Source organism: Cotesia glomerata, linkage group LG2, assembly GCF_020080835.1.
Source record: "Cotesia glomerata isolate CgM1 linkage group LG2, MPM_Cglom_v2.3, whole genome shotgun sequence".
Lineage (NCBI taxonomy): Eukaryota > Metazoa > Arthropoda > Insecta > Hymenoptera > Braconidae > Cotesia > Cotesia glomerata.
The window spans coordinates 7,402,990-7,421,448 of record NC_058159.1 but is presented as its reverse complement, the minus strand read 5'-3'; the positions used below and the strand labels follow the sequence as shown (position 1 = coordinate 7,421,448).

At 27.5% G+C, this 18,459-nt stretch overlaps 1 protein-coding gene across 2 annotated transcripts; it reads left to right on the top strand.

Moving 5' to 3' along the window:
- The first annotated feature begins 4,100 nt into the window (after positions 1-4,100).
- Positions 4,101-13,771, top strand: LOC123259327. Of its 2 annotated transcripts, XM_044719693.1 has the most exons (9): positions 4,101-4,183; positions 7,719-7,855; positions 8,210-8,425; positions 9,781-10,120; positions 11,053-11,250; positions 11,797-11,896; positions 11,966-12,124; positions 12,204-12,494; positions 13,146-13,771. In XM_044719693.1, the coding sequence occupies exons 2-9, from the start codon at positions 7,749-7,751 to the stop codon at positions 13,757-13,759; spliced, it is 2,025 nt and encodes a 674-aa protein (XP_044575628.1). In that variant the 5' UTR covers positions 4,101-4,183; positions 7,719-7,748; the 3' UTR covers positions 13,760-13,771. The 2 variants fall into 2 exon arrangements, with proteins under 2 accessions (XP_044575628.1, XP_044575626.1); XM_044719691.1 differs by having other exon boundaries at positions 11,797-12,124.
- Positions 13,772-18,459: the final 4,688 nt, after the last annotated feature.

The following is an 18,459-nucleotide window of genomic DNA, read 5'->3' as shown; positions in this document are numbered from 1 at the left end:
TTAGCAAATTTAAAAAATTCTTATTTCTGGAATATGGTTTAATCTTCATAGGGAATAGTTACTAGGTGGCCTGGCGCTATGTTTTTAACGACGTTATGTTCTAAAATCTATTGAATCTGTACTTATTATTTATTATATCTAAGATGTAAAAATATTAATATATTTTTGGAACGTAATAGTGGCGTACATGACTGAACCTTGCGATGACAATATTTTTAGTAACATACTTGCCGACTTTTAAAGGCGGGACGAAATTTTCAAACTTACTGGTATCAACAAAGAATATATATATATATATATATATATATTGTGCATGGTTGATCACCGTTTCTTTATCGATATACTAGATGAACCAATAGTTGGTTTATATGACCAGATAAAGGGTAAACTTTACCCTCTCTTACAGTTCCTTTTACATAGTATAATATGTTGACTAGGGTGCTTTTTTTTTTTTTTTCGCTCCTATCCCGAAATTATCTTAGAAATACCCCCAAAAAAATTCCCTGAAAGTTTGAGCCCTTAATATTAATATTAAGTACTCGACCACAGCGTATGAAGATTTCCCATTTAATATACACGGGAACTTTTATTTTTTTTCTTTAAAATTCTATAGTTCAGAGGCATCTTATGGTATCATCTTGAACAAGAACGGGATTTTCTCAAAATTAAATGCTCTACAAAAGTTTCCAGTGTCGCGAAGTCGTAACTCATACTGGTGGGGTAGTACGGACCGCTAAACGGAATTTTTTCATAGGATTCTTGTTTTTTCTCTCATTATCTCATAAACAACAAGACGTACAGAAAAAATGAGAAAAATTACTTTATGGGAAATTCAATTTTCTACAAAAAAAAGTCCTGAGCACCGAATCACTAAGATTGATATTTTCTGAGATATTAGTCATTGAAGTTTACGTAGCAATAAAAAAAACTTCAAAAAAACATAATAAAAAAAATTTTTTCTTCAAATTTGCAACTTGATCAATAAGGAATGACTAATTAAAATTATGATTAAAATAAAAAAAATCAATATTTTCTAAGATTTGATTCGACATTTATAATGGGAATTCAATGCTACGTAAACTTCAATGACTAATATTGTAGAAAATATCAATCAGTGGTTCGATGCTAAGGACCTTTTTTGTTGAAAATTGAATTTCTTATAAAGTTATCATTCACATTTTTTCCGTACGTCTTGTTGTTTATGAGATAAAGAGAGAAAAAACAAGAATCCTATGAAAAAATTCGGTTTAGCGGTCCGTACTACCCCACCAGTATGAGTTACGACTTCGCGACACTGGGAACTTTTGTAGAGCATTTAATTTTGAGAAAATCCCGTTTTTGTTCAAGATGATACCGTAAAATGCCTCCGAACTATAGAATTTTAAAGAAAAAAAAATAAAAGTTCCCGTGTATTTTAAATGGGAAATCTTCATACGCTGTGGTCGAGTACTTAATATTAATATTGAGGGCTCAAACTTTCAGGGAATTTTTTTGGGGGTATTTTTAAAATAATTTCGGGATGAGAGCAAAAAAAAAAATAGTCGCAAAAAAAAGCACCCTAATGTTGACGTGTTGGAATTTTTTTTCCGCAGCTTATACAAAGAAGTTTAAATAATCGCGGCGAACCTCACTACATGGTAAAAAATTTTGCGTAAAAATTGCACAAATCGTACGTGAAAAAGACTATCTATAAATATAGTATATGCATGAAAATTTGATACAGTAAAAAGTTATAATAATCCGACCAAAAACAGTTTCACTGTAAAAACATCGCGCCAAGTCCACGTTCATAAGACTATTAAGAGAAAAAAAAATTTTTTTTTTCTTCACAAAAAGATATAAAATAAAAAAATTAAAAAATCCAAGTAACCGATATGATTGTATATGATTTTCGAAAATTAAAAAGAATTTTGTTGCTAATTTAAAAATTAAAAAAAAAATTTTGGAACGTACTTGGTGTGCGTCATTGTGTATTTCAATTTTTTTGAAAGTCCTAGTAAATAAATTTTACGAATTTCATTAGAGGTAAAATATTTTGCATATTTTCGGTTACTGTAAAGGTAGCAATCAGTCCAACCTCTTATCTCTCTCCCTCCCTAAAATTTCTTTTAAAAAAACCGACTATCAATTTTTACAATAGTTGAATTGTAAAGTTCACAAACACATATTGTATAATTTGCTCTATAGTATTCGACTTTTTAAGTCTCTCGCTTGTTTTGTTTGTTAGATAAAATTTACAATAGTAGATCGTAAAAATTACTAAATGAGAAGTATAGTCCACCGTTACTAATTTATTTAGTAAAAATTACTATAGTAAAATAGTAAAAATTCCTTCAATTTTTTTTTCCGTGTAGTACAGCACGCGCGCTTATAAACAAATGACTCTATCTCGGAGAAAATTTAATAAATTTCCATTTTTATTAAATTATAGATTTTACCTAGTAGTATGATGAAAAAAATTAGCTATGAATAAAAAATTTTTTTTCCGTTAAAAAATCGTAAATATTAAAAAAAAGGTATTTTCTTGGTCTAGGTGACAACTATATTTATAAATACACCGGGTATGCTGAAAAGTAAAAAAAAAAAAAATTCTTTTCAGTGAAAAAATACAATTTTTAAAATTTTTACTTTTCCGACGTCGTGTTATAAGTCTGTGAGTAAGATGAAGATGACACGACCTCGGACCTCTGAACTGAACCACTGAGATGCGCACGTGCGACTTGTTTTAAATAAACGGTTCTTAACTAGACGAAATGTCAAACTATTCGTTTTTAACACGCTTTTATTATTTTCACCTGTTTGTTGGTATGTATATTATTAGCTTGTTTATAACCAACTTCTTTGGGCTCCACTATCTACGTACCATCTACCATCTACCTACTTTCAGGCTTGCGCACTTGGCTTAATATTTTCCCTTAATATTGCTACTACATTCGGTTGCTATTCATTAAGAAGAGAAAAATTAATATAGTTTTAAAAAAACTAAAAAACACTCTTATATAGCATATCAAACTAAAAAGTGTAAAATAATTCTCAATGTAGGCAGAAAATAATAATAATGAACGAAAAATATTAATATTATTGTAAAAAAAGCGTGGGGTGCTCGATATAAAAAAGATATGGCATAAAGCACCCCACGCTTTTTTCACAATAATATTAATATTTTTTGTTCATTATTATTTTCTGCCTACATTGAGAATTATTTTACACTTTTTAGTTCCATTTGCTATGAAAGCGTAATTTTTAGGTTTTTAAAACTATATTTATTTCCTAAGTATTTAAACAATCATTTAATTAACAATTAGAAATTAATTTTTACAATGTAGTTATCAAACGATTCAGAATTTCATGAATCGTAAAGATATTATATCGTGTAGAGAACATTTTTTAAAAGTTAATTAGTTTTTTTTTTTTTTTTTTTTTTTTGAAAATGATATACATATTTTTCTGAGTATTAAAAAAAAAAAAAATTGCAATTTGGCCCATTTGCATTGAAAGTCGTAAACAAACCGCCAAATATTTCCCAGTCAACTGGACAAATATAGGAAAGTAAAGAACTAATATAAAATTTCCCCTTAAAGGGGAAGGGGTATATACTTAGGAAATAACGGACATCCTAATATATATACACTCGGATTGTTGAAATCAAAGAAACAAAAGTATACTATTGTAAGTGTTACTTTTCAGGGACGTGTGTTGGTGACATGTGACACCGTCCTTCTTTCTTTGTTTTCATTTTACACTCGGTTCCTTGCGGCTTGGATCCAGTATGTATGGTGATTTGTTGACGGACGCATCACAAATAATTTTTTATTGCCAGTAACATTATTTATTTGGAATTATTTGTGTGTAGAATAAAAAAAAAGTCTATTTTTTGCAGTTTAAAGCAATTAAAAAAATTTTTTTTTTATGTGAACAACTTAAGAAAAATAGGTTAGATAGAGTTGGTAATAATAAATAAATCTTTCGATAGTAATCGCCTAATAAATATTTGTGAAAAATTAATAAATTTTATTAACTGTTGATATAACTAAAAATATTTGTTTTTCCCTTAAAAATCTCTTAATAAAATCTTAAAATTTTTTATCACTGTGTGTGGACTTGTGACAAAAAAAGAAGCTGTGACTGTTAATATTAATTGTTAGTTATTGTTTCCAGTTCGACGACCAACTATATCTTTAAGGTGAGTGATAAATTTAGTTGAATATAAAATTTTATTTATGTGCTGATTTTATGCAAATAGATTAATAAATAATTGAATAAAAATACATCAATATAAATTCAACAGACAAAGCAACTAAACAATTTTTGATAAAAATAGATGATAATGACGGAAAAAAAAAATTTTTAAAAAGTACAAGTAGATTTTTTTTTTTACAAGTGTATTTTTTTAATGATATATTTGCCGTAATGATTTAATAATTTCAAAATGATTAAAAAGTGTTTGTTATCGGTTGACTTCGAATTTATAAGATTTCATATTAATCTATTTTATTTTTAGTGATTATGATTTTATTACAAGAGAAAAAATTCTTGAGTCAAGATATAATTCTTGATTCAAGAATTTTCCTCATTTTCCTCATAAGAATTTCATTTTCTTCAAAATGGTAATATCTTGGTTCAAAATTTTTGCACTTGAGATAAGTTAATTTTTTTATCGGTGTATCCCTCTGGTTAGAAAAAATTATCTCAATGAAAAATGTAAAATTAGATAAAAAATATTAAAAAAGAAAATTCTATTATTAATATAAATACCTGTCATGAGTAAATAATGACAGACAGATTTCCTCAAAAAATTTTTACTATTAAAAGAAATTCTTATTATTTATAAACATAGCAAATAAAAAAACGAATAGCTTTTTCAACATTCTGATTTATTTTTCAAACCATCGCATTAAAAATGTTTAATGTTTATTTTGTTTTACTCATTATATTATTTATGTACAAAAATATCATTAGGTATCAAAGAGTTAATTTTTTTTCTGTTATATGGATACAACGAAAAAGAAAATGAGTAAAAAAATTACTTTTACAAATAAAGTTGAATAAAATTAATAGTGAAATTTATGTGTTAACTAAGAAACATTGAAAAACTTGATTAATAATAGTTCTCAACTGTACAATAATTTTCTAAATATTTATAATTGATTAATATCAATGAAGCTCGATGTTGGAATAACAGTAAATAATTTGGGACTCAACTGCTTTCTTGTTCTTCTTAATTATTAGAAAAAATAATAATAATAGTGGTTCTACTATTAACAAGACGATTCAAATTATTCAAACAGAAATGTAAGCAGATATCTTATAATTATTATTCAGCGAGAAATTGTAGTCATGAGAACTCAAAAAGAAAATACATTTTGTAGATCTTAAACTTTACTTTTATAATATTTTAGCTGAGAAATTTTATATGATATTATGTAATATACGAAGATAAACTGACAAAATAATTCCGCAACATTTTTTTTTCTTACTTGATAGACATGATAAAACTTATGAAAATGATTAACAATATTAAAAAAATAAATCAAAGATCTATTAACACACTATTTAGTCTATACCATCGCTTACTTTGAAAGTTTTTTCAAATTGTCAAATTCAAAAGTAAAAAAACGAAAAAATGCGAAAAATGTTTTTAATATTATCTTTTAAGATTATCTGTCACAAGCTTTATTGTAAGAATTTTTGATTTAAAGTCTCGAAATATTGAATCTTACAGAATTACAATATATATTTTGTTTTCAATTCTTGTTAGGGCAAATTCAAATGAAAACACGGTCTGCTAAAAATTTTCAAAAAAATTCGATATTCTTGTATTTATTTTTATTTTGTGGAAAATATTTTTGACTCTTAAAGTATTGAGTGAAGAGGGTTTTCAAGAGAATATCATATTTTTTATTGAGCTTGAACAGTTCGAAATCGTATTACAAACTACATTTTTGAACAAAAAAAATTTTATTTATGATTACCTAAAATCATATATATTATGAACATTTCAGTTAAGGTAATTTTTGTATAAATGAGGAACCATTTTGTTTTTAATAACAATGACACATAACGCATGCGCATCTAATCTTCCGTTAGTAGAGAGAGGTAAACTGTAAAGTAGAAGAAAGAAGTGCGTTTATGGAAAGAGTAGTTACTATATGGAATATTTTTGTGTATATAAGCACGCGAATCCGTAATTCGTAGTTCACCATTATATTTGACAACATCTTTTCAAAATATTGTATGTAGTATTTCTAAAAACTTCAAAAAGAATCGAAAAACTCCTTCATATTTCTTTCTGTGCATCAAGATATTATAAATTGAAAGAATCGAAGAAATTTAAAAATTGTCGCAAATCGGACTGTTTATTTATAAGGAATTTTGTGCCATATTTACAAGTTTTAAAGCAAACCTATTTCGATTTCGTTACAAATTTTTTTGGCTCCCCCCCTCCTCCTCAAAATACATTTCGAATATTTTCAAATTTTCTAGTCGACTCAAAATAAAATTTGAGAAAAAAAAGTTACTATTTTCATTGAAATAACGTTTTTATTTATTTACCTATCAATATGTTTTTTATATACTTTTTAACTTCCCGCTAAGAAAATCGAAGATTTTCAAAAATCGGGAAGTTATTGGTTTTACCCAGTTTTTCAGAAATCGAGTTTTCATCAGATCTCGACGTTTTGAGGTCCTGGGAAGCTGTTCTGACTATTCCCGCGATGGTGTCCGCGCGGCTGTATGTATATATATATATATATATATATGTGTGTGTGTGTGTGTGTGTGTGTGTGTGTGTGTGTGTGTGTGTGTGTGTGTGTGTAAACCTCTCATAACTTTTGAACGGCTCAACCGATCGGATCGAAATAAGTGGCGATCCAAAGAGTATCGTTGCCATTAAATTTCGTGAGAATTTGATTTGATTCGGTTCGTTAGATTTTGAGAAATTTCAAAAATAAAATTTTCAAAAAATCGTTCTTTTGGAATAACTTTTAAACGGCTTCACCGATCAATTCTAAAAACTAATCCGCTCTTAATCTTTAAAAACCACGTGGATTGCCGCAAATCCCGTCGAAATTGGTTGATTTGTTCGTGAGATATCGAAAACGAAACATTTCGAAAAAAGTGTTTTTTCAAAATTACTCGGAGATTTCTTATTAGATCGATTTTCATCATGGCAAATTCTCGATAGAGCTTAAAAATTAACATTGATCGCCGCCAACTACGTGAAAATCGGTTGATCTATTCAAAAGTTATCGTAGTTTAAAAATTTCAAAAATAGTATTGTATCTCAGACTCATCAGACTTTTGAGCTCGAGGAGCTCAAAAGCGAAGAATAGGTCTTTTTTGAGCTCGGAGAGCTCAAAAACAAAATCAGTCAAACTTTAAGCGTTTAGGTACGGACTTAACGGAAAGTTCCAGGGATGGCCCGCAGGGTCAACCGTTTTACAGATTTTTTTTTATTTATTTATTCTTAAAGTACATTTTACAACAAAAACTGGGAAAAGAAAACTTCCTAAAGATGTTGAATTCTGAAAAAGTTATAGCTATTTGAAAACAAGCAAATTTTTTTAATTGACAATTTTTTTTGTTGGGTAAAAAAATTTGAAAACATTCAAAGAAATGTATTCAATAGAGTACGAAATGTTTTGCCCACCTTTTTTTTTATAACTAAGGTTCAATCATTTTTTAAATTTGATTTAATTTAATCCCTTTTTGTTTTACAGATTCTAAATTTATTGTACCATAAATTATCTATGGCAAACAACCGAAAAAGAAGAGGATCTTATATTGATTCTTTACCGGACAGGGTTTTTGATGGCTACGTATTTCGACAAGGAAGACATTTAAAAGATGGTGCTCGGTATGTTTTAAGCAGAGCTGTACAATTAAACTGGTTAAACAGGCCTTAAAAGTGAATAAGATATACAACTGATTAGCTTAGCTTATTTTATCAATTTTCTAAGTTAATTAAACCTATGGGTTAACAAATTAACAAAGCTAAGCCAATTAATCAACAAGTAAATATCTGAAAGTTAATATAAGTTTAATGGCATAACTTTTTTTTTTTAATTCTAACAATTTCTAGTACATAAATTAAGTGCTAAAACATTTTAGATGGCATTATCTTTGGTTTTGTAGATGTTATATAATATTTATTTTTTCGTACTCAAATTTAATAAACCATTATATTTATTTTATAATTTATTGGTTTCAGACGTTTAATTTGTTCTCACGCAGAATCAGATGCTTGCAATGCCCAAGGTACCTTGTCTGCGACAGATGACTTTACTTATGTCCGTAATCGAAGTAAACATACTCATGAACGAGATCCCGATGCAGAATTGAAAGCTCGGTTTATTCGAGATTTATATATCGCAACTAAACACGAATTTCGAAACCTTGAAATTATATATAATGACGTATCATTGATGTAAGTTACAAAAAATGTTTATCACAAGCCTTATCTATTTATATGTAAGAAATTTCAAGTGATTCAAAAACTAATCATGAAATCACGATGCGAGGCTGAATATTAGCGATGAAAAATTTATATATTTAATATTTATATAGCTTCAACAGACTCGAAGTTTTTGTAGAGGTCAGTTATTTGTGATGTAAAAATAATCTAAGAACTGATTTCATAACACATTACTTCTTAAAAAGTCGCAAATAAGTTTAAAATAAAAGATTTCTACTTTAAAATCGTAGTTACCGTAGATTTAAAATTCACTAAAAAGATTACTCTTTGCTAATATACTAAAGTCCACTGAGTTGAACTAAGAGTATATTTACTAAATTTTTTGCTAATTTCGCTATTAATTTACAACAATCAGCGTTGTACTCTTTGAAATCTGCTTATTTTATGTGCGCTGGATTTTTGTTTGCTAGAATCCGTTGAAAACTTATAGACTATAATGTTTCATGAAAATCTTTGTTGTTTATGAATTTATGTATATTCCACGTACACTCAATACATAATTATGTTAAAATGATACAAAAAAGTGTTAGATAGTTGACACTAAAACATTTGACACGGAGAATTTTTGACGCAATGACGGAAAATTTTTCACTGTGTACATAAGCAATTTCTGCCATTATTATATTATGTATATACGATCATGATATTTCGAAATATTTTCGTCCGAATGACAAAAAATTTGGCAGAAATATTTGTTTCGTTGAGTCGAGATTAACTCAGGAACTAGCTTAACAAAATTTTTCTCAAAAAATTGTGAGTTTCGTGAATTTTATCGAAATAAATTCCTTACATTCGAAGATAGCTTAAAAGAATGAAATGTATCTTAAAATTAATGTATTTATATCTAGCCTAAGCTAAAATTTGGTCGAGTTTGATGAGTTTCTCGATTTGTTTCATGTTCCAGAAAATTGCGAAAAATTCATGAACAAACATGTTTTTAACTTTTATCGTCTTACAATTTCTCAGCCATGTTAGTTATCTGAAATCTATTAATTGAATCGCAAAATTATATTTATACAAATATTTTTGACTTAAAGTACTCTTTATCCTGTATTTATGATTTTTTCAATTAATTTCGTGACCGGAAAAACTTAAAAAAAAAAAAATATGTTTATTATATAAAGTTACCTATCTGCATTAGGTCGAATGGCATATTTATAATATTTTTAATATTGTTTTGTTTTTTTCCCAAATATACAAATAGTCAAATGTAATATTTTTCAATGCTACGCTAAAAATGCTTTATATATTGTATATTCTATATGCTATTTGATTCCATTTGTAAAATTTTTAATATTGTATTATAGACATCAAGAAGGCGCCGCTCTACTGAGTTTTGATACGATAAACAGAAGGATGCAAACATGGTTAGAGAGTAGAGTATTTCCTGGAGTAGCATCAATTGATGACATAAAATTAAAATTAGAAAGTCCACATTTCAAAAATATCAATCTGCATAACGCAGGAAAAACAGAAATTGTTTTTCTGCAAAATGATGAAGGTCAAAATGTCTCCATGGTTCTTTATGATTCAATTCTTTTAACTCAACTTCAACCTACGACATTATTTATTCAATCAACTCAACAATTGTTTGAAGATCTCGATGCTCTTCAATTAACGGCAATCTCGGCTGAGTATAAGGATCATGTAAGGCAAAAAAATTCTATGAATGAAAAAAATATATACACTGAGAATCAAATTTATTTTAGATAAATAAATTTATTTAGATATAGACCAAAAACTAATTCAGTATTAGTACTTTCAAAATATAAATTAGTGAAAATTCTCTTAAAGAAGTAAATTCTCAAAATAAATAAACCTATGAGTCATAAAGTTAGTCATTAGATGAATTGAGTAAAAAGCAGGTCACAATTTGATAGCAGTTGCATTAAAAAATTTGTTTAATGCAGTATTAGTAACTTTTAAATGCTTGTAAATATAATTATAATGATATAGTTCTATTAATCAACACGCGATTACACGCAATAAAAATTTTCAGTATTCATTAATTGTTAGTGCCAATAGAACCATAGTAGTTCAGTTTTCGGGTTTAAAGAAATTACACCATAAATCGAAGTGTTCAAAACGTGATTACGATGCTTCAAGACAATAATAACATATTTTATTTGTGTTTTTTACAAAACTTGAATCTGTAGTGCAATATTGACTTATTCAAGAAAAAAAAAAAAAGTAATTCATATTTTTATAGAAAGTAAACTGATATAAAAAAACATTCAAATAAAAATTTATTAGATAAATAAATTAATCAGTATATATGTTAACTTAAACACATAATAAGAAAAATTATTTGCATTCATGAAAAAAACGAAATCATTGAGCACAAAAAATGATTATTAAAGATTGTTTTATTAGAAAGTAAACAGAAAACTTTATCATTAGAGTAAAATTTCCGTGAACCAATCTTTTTTTTTTAGTTCAAAAACTTTTCTACTCAATTGATGAAAAAAAAATTTTCCAGATTAACTATCTGGTTCAAAATTTTTGCCTTCGCTTTAAATATGATTTTAATACCTTTTTTTGGCTAGCTATTAAGTTTGCATATGTTTTTCATTTTTCAGATTTTACCTTTAATATGGATTATTCAAGTCCAAAAGAACGAAGAAAGTTGTAAAATTATTTTTCGCAAGATATTAAATTTACAACCTAACTTTTCACCTACAAAAATTTATTTTGATTTCGATGATGATTATTGGAGAGCCTTAAATGCAGTGTTTCCTGGTGTAATCATTAAAGGAATGTTCTTAAACCATTGCAAGGTGAGAACACTGTAATGTCTTAATGTAGATTAAAGTTATTTTTGTATGATCTTATACAACAAAAGTAATTACAATAGTTCTATTATAAATATTAATTAATCATTTAACAAATATAAAAAAAAAATTAATAAATTACAAATTTATAATAGAAACAAAAATGAATGTTAATCTTCTAATCAGTATTAATAACAATAAAAATTGATATTTTCTTGTAAAAAATGAAATTTCTTTCACTTGAATTTTAAAATTTTTCAATACTATTGTGATCTTTAAAATTAATAAATCAGTATTAAGTAAAACATAAAATTTTGTCATAAATAATTCCGTTAAAAACGTGATGGTAGACATTGTGATTTTCTATATGAACTGAGAAAATTTGTAAAGTTAATTTTTTTTATTAAAGTTAACACAAGTAAAAAATGATCATCGACATATACTACAAAACTCGGATATGAGTTATCATTAATAGTAATACTTGCCACGTCGTCGAAAAGGTTTTTAAGTTGAAGTGTTTGTAAAATATAGGTGTATTAATTTTTTTTTCAGATCATGACAAATAAAGTCCATCGTTTGAATCTTGACTTGAAGGATAGTACGACAATATCAACAGTATCTAAATTAATATCTATCAGCTTGTTACCCGAAAGTAAGATCATAAATGCTTTGCGCGAGATTGTTAACTCTTTAAATAATGATGAATTTCAACATTTTGAAGATCTGATGGAATATTATAATCAACACTGGCTTACAAGTATTAAAGTAGAAAATTACTGTTTTTATAATGATATAATGTCCTTGTGGAAGAATGGTGAATTAATTCTCCAAAGCATGATAAGTCGACTTGAGAAAAGTAAAACTGTATGGAGTTTGATTGGTTAGTATCTTGCTATAACTTATTAATAAAAATATCATCCAGGTTAATTAAATAGGTATATTTTATTTTTTTCATTTAGAACAAGTATCATTAATGAATTCTCAAATTCATTTCCATCGCAATAACTTGATGACAAAAGGACATTTTATCATACACTCCAGAAAAGTTAAAAATATTTTCACTAATGTAAAAAACTGCAAGTATATTTCTGATTTATGGACTAAAATTACAGCAGGAACTGTAAATTCTACAGACTTCGTAATAAGAATAGCAAATCACCTAATACCAGTCTTACGTAATTTATTACTTTCTGATGTTGAAATTCCTGCTCAGTTCAAATTGTTAAAATTATTTATCAATGAAGCAGCCGGTAAGACAATTATTATATTATATACTGTACTTGAAAACATAAAAGGGGAAATAAAATTTCCTAAATATTTTGTTAATTTTGAAAGTATTATATCTTTGGGACAATATCGATATTTTAGTGATAAGAATAACATTTTCAAATTACGATGTATGTAGATAAAAAAAAAATCTGGAAATCAGTTGACCATGAGGGCCATCCCTTAAGCTATCCGTATATTTTTAAGCGTAAAACTCGATGAGATCTTTAATTTGAATCATTAAGCTCGAAGATGTTAAAAAAATCTGTTTTTTTTGGCGCACTTTGAGCTTTAAAATATATATTTTTTTACCTACTTAAAGTTAAAAATATATATATAAAACTACCGTAAAACTGCTATACATAAAATACTTAAAAATATTTTCTCTGTCTTTTTTCCTGGATTACATTTTAAGGTTGTATTAAACTGAAAGCTTTAGAATATTTGTCACAAAAAAATAACGCTTAATTAAAACTTGTAGATTCGAAATACTTCTTAAATATCGATATTTTTGTAGATATACAGTTTCTTAATAATTATGAATAACTTTAAAAAAATTGATTGTTTACTTGCATTATTTCTCAGTAGTGATAAAGTATGAATCATTAAAGATTTTTATATTTTATTATTTGCAGAACCACCGGAAGACTTACCACAAATGTCAGCTAATGAAGTTGTTGAAGTTGACGCAACACCACCAGTTGATTTAGTTAACAACCTAACATCTTTGGATCATAATTATAATTTGTCTTCTGATCCATCTGACCATGAAGAAACTTCGGATCCTAACATCAATCCTGATTTAATTGACATTGATAATGATTCATTATTCCCTGATGTAGAAAATTTATCAGAATCCATTGATGATAATGATCGTTCTGAATTACCAAATATGGGAAATAATTCACCAGAACTTGGTCTGCGTGAAGGCACGGGATTTACTGACCCTAATGTAATGTCAGAATCAACTGTTATTAACAGTGGATTACTGACAACTGCATCAGAAAATGAAATAATTATTTCTTCAGAGCAACAAGATATAAATCGATCGTATATTTACGCTCAGCAGTGCTTAGGCTGTTTTAATGACTTAATCGAAGTTGGTTATAAACCTTGCAATCATGCTCCATTTTGTTGGTCGTGTAATAATAAATGGCATGATGAGGCGATTGCAAATGGAGAATTATTCACTTGCATATTGTGTAGAACTTTCGTCGAAATTGCAGACGATTTACGAGCGGATTGTTAATTAACACAATAAAAAAAAATTAAACTTAATATAACTTTTTAAATTGATATTATTTTAACAGTTTTAATAGTTTGTAATACTTATTTAATAAGTTACTATAACAATTTATTTTATTTTAAAATCTATATAACTTATGGAATTTGTCATTATAATAATTTATAATGTTCTAACAGTTTTAATATTTTTTTTTAACTTTTGTAACGTGTAACTTCTTAAAAATTTAAATTAAATAAAGTTGTTATAAATTAGAAATATATTAACATGAAATTATTATTACATTTTATTATAAATTCGTATTTTCCCCAATATTTTTAAAATACACCACGAGTAAAGTGGATCATTGTTAATTTTAACTATTAAAAAATTTTAAAGATAGCTTTGAAATTATTTTTTAAACGAGAGGTAACTAATAATCATTTTAGAAAATTAAATTAATTTTTACTATATAAAGTTACAATTTTAATTATAAATTGAAATAATATTATAACTTAATAATGATTATAATTATAGTTTGATTTAAGAAAACGCGTAATAACTTAAAAAAAATATTTTGTTTTGTCACAATTAAACTTCAGAAAATGTACAGATAGATAACTTCATTTAGTAAATTTTTTACATTTTAAAATTCATTTGAACACACAATACTGTATAATATAATTTTTTAATTTTATAAAGAAAAGACTAACTAAAAATAATAAACTTTAATTTATGTATTATAATATGGTGTCGTTGAATATGATTAAATACATTTTTTTAATTAATATAGCTCCGCTTAAAGTAGAATAGTTTTTCTCACCTTCGGATTTTTATATCAAAACTGCTACCGGAGTTATCATTGAAAACCTATCTTACCGACAAAAAAGATAAAATTTCAACAGTCGATATCAGTTCTGTAATCTGTTACAAAGTATACTTGAGCTATACTCGTGGTGCTGCGAACTCATGACGGAAAGAAATATGTATGAACTAAAAATGCACTGTAATGAAATATGTTGGCAACATTTCATAGTTGGCTTGAAATAGTCGTGCATTAATATATCACTAGATGAAATTCATATAAATATAAAGTCAAAGTCGTTCATAGAGAGAGTAACTTGAAATATGTGCGCTCCAATTTAAACAAGAAATATAATATTCCTAAAATAATATTGACTGGTAATTTATAATTGCAGATATAAAATGACAAAGGAATAATGCAGGTAAAGAGTAATTATTAAGTGGCAGAATAATATGTTGATTCAAACAATTTTTGATATTAAGTTGGTAAGGTACAAACGTTGTTGGTGGTATCATTGTATAGATTCAGCAGTCGTATGTATTAAAATTGAACTGTATACAAATATAACTAGCTTAAAATCTGCCTTCCTCAAAATACCACTGGAACTAAGTATGACTGTATTTAATAGTATTTGCTTCAAAATTGTAGAGGGAACAATCTGTACCTGATACGCTGTTAGACTGAAAGAAACTAGGTTTTAGGATAAATCGATGTTACCCAGCTGAACAATAAAAGCTAAGCTACTGCATGAGTCAATATATTATCATACTTTTATGTGTGGCTCCCTCTAGGAGTTATTAAATTTTCTAAAGCAAAAAATTTCATGAGTGTGAATCAGCCGACATCCGACTCATCCGACAATTGTAGAAGCTTTAACAATCGATATCTTCATGAAAATATCGATTAGCACAATTTTTCAAAGCACCATAAATCTGGCAACCGAAAATCAATTTTTATTAATTTAATATAAAAAAATCGTTTGTTCGTCGTTTGTTCTTGAATGTTCGTTAGAATTTTTTATTTGTTCGATTATTGTTTATTTATAAAAAATTAAACAAAACAAATAAATTTTTCTTATCTCAGGAATGTGGACACATTCCTGAGATAAAAAATTTATTTATGATAACTATGGACGATAATATTAAACAAAATTTTTTTCTGAAGTTGGCATTTTATGCCTCAAATTATAAATTTTTTTTTTTTTTCTGATAGCTTGACATTTTTTATTGTTTGTTCGATCAATTAAATTATTTGTTCGATCGTTTTTATATTTTTAATTAATTTTTTTCTAAAAAATTTATAGGTATATTTAAAATTGGTATTGCGCATGCGTCAACCGACCTTGCTATACTACACCGCTGTTACCTGTGTGATGCACCTAGTGCATCCAGCAGGTGACGCTACCTGTTATTAGAGCGCTATCTATTATGAGAGCGTGAATTCAAACGAAATATTCAAATTAGTAAATATTAAATGATTAAAATTAGTTAAATTTTATATTCGCAGTAAATATTCAAATCATTTATTTCATGCTTTTACTCTTACCAGTTGTAATAAACATCTTTTGGTTAACTTTCTGTTTTATTTATAAAGAAAATAAAATAAAATAAGGGAAAAACATATTTCGGTACAAAAGGACATTGTAACCGAATTTTCAGAACCCATAAAAGTACTTGAGTAATTCAAGGACTATTTCTCGCCACATGGAATTTAAAACCCTATGAGGAAAAGTCGTAAAGACACGTGTGAAACTCAATAAACCCTTGTTCTAAAAAGTAACAAAAGAATAATAAAAACCATATGTAACTAAACAAAAATAATATTGTTAAAAATAACATTTACTCTTAAAATCTAACTTTATATAATATTGTAGTTAAGCAAAATTGAGTTAAAATAATTAATAATTATTATTTAATTAATTTACTATTAATTTACTATTAAATCATTATTTAATTATTATTTAATTTATAATTAAATAATAATGTCTATTACATACATGATAATAATTAAACCGACTTATAATTTTATTAGAAAATCCGATAGAAATAATATTTAATTCAAATTATCAATTATTCAAACTCAAACGTTAGTCCAACATATTATAAATAATATAATATATATATACTTTCATGTTATAGTTTATTATAATTTTATTGTAATTTAATTTCAAGTTAATTATAAGTTAATTTTTATTATAAATAGATTTTAAAAGGTTTGTTAAATTAATAAAAATAGTTAGATAAACATAATGACTGTATTGCTAAAGTGTATATTAGTGAAGTCAACTTTCAGGCCGATAGGCTGAAATAAATATATATAGATATAGAGAAAATACATGTTAGTATATAAGGATCATTTATATGTAGTAGAAAATGTGTGTGCTTATGTATTCCTTAGAGTGGATGTATGTATGGAAGTTATGGTGGGAGAAGAACGGAGTTTGAAGCTCGTCAGGAAAAACTATGTAACGACACTTCTCACCGAGAGCTTAGATTGCTAAGATCACGTCATTGTAAACCTCAATTTTATACTTTTGAAGCTTTTTAATATTTTGTCAACTTGAATAATAAATTGAAACCAACTAAATAATTTTTGATCAAAGTTAAATAATGCTCTAAATAAGAACTCTTTTATTTAAAATTATTCCTTTCCCGCGCTTTGAAACCGAGTATCTTAATACTCCCGGGCGAAAAGAACTACAGTGAGAAGTAAAGTTTTCAATAAATAAAAATAACATCCATCTATGATGGAGAAGCTTATAACACCTGTAAAATACTACAGAAAGCTTATAACACCTGTAAAAATCTGTCCAGACTCGAAGTTTATATTTTCATATACCACTCATGATTTATTTATACATACTATTACTACATTATACTATAAGTAATATACATAATATACCTATAATATACATTATTACTTACAAGTAATAAACCGACAATAACTACGGATATGAGACAGCTAATGAAAAGCCAATATAATTAAGGGGATGACAATGACTGGGTGACGTTGTACTAGGACCCATCGCGTGAGGTCCTCATGAAGGAGTGGCGTCGGAATGCCCCTAACAATCTCTCTCTCGTAGTCCTCTCACCTTTTAAACTTTTAACCTGATTTTTCAGCATTTATTAATGGTGCTGTTGTGATGTGCCTTTAGATGCATCCAAAAGGTGACACTACCGGCCAGCTTGAAGCGCGAATTTAAATATATAATCTAGATTATTTTATTAATTTATAATTTAAATAGTGAAAACTTCAATGTCCTAGAATTAAGAGAATCTAAGTTTTATATTGTAGAATATTTATTATATAAAAGTACATATATTTTGTTTCCTCAAATAAATATAATTCTATGATCGAGTACAAAGGGACATTATTGTCCGAGTTCCAAATAGCGATCGCGGAGAATTGACTGCGAAATAAACGATATTTACAAAACGACCCACTTTTTCCAAACGACTTGATACAATGAATAGCTGGGATGTTCCTAACGGACGATTACTCCCCACAATCTTAGTTTACAACTAGTTGGGCTTTTTCAGAACGAACGGTCTCCCAATAACCTGCCTAAAACTAAACTTAATCCTGCAGTACCCTCCCTTGAGGCGTCTATACTGCAGTTTCTATCTTACTACCGTGGTACCCCACTTGTGCGTCTATACAAACGGCTTCTAACTTACTACCGTTGTACCCCACTTGGCGTCCTATACACGGCTTTCTAACTATGTCGCGTTATCCCACTTGGCACACACGCTCTGGAAATGCCTCACACAACCCGGCACGACTCTTCACACACATAACCCACTCACACACACACACACACTCACACACACACACACACACACACACACACACACACACACACACACACACACACTCGGGGGCAGAAGAGATACTTGCTACCGGGCGCGTCTCCCCGAGC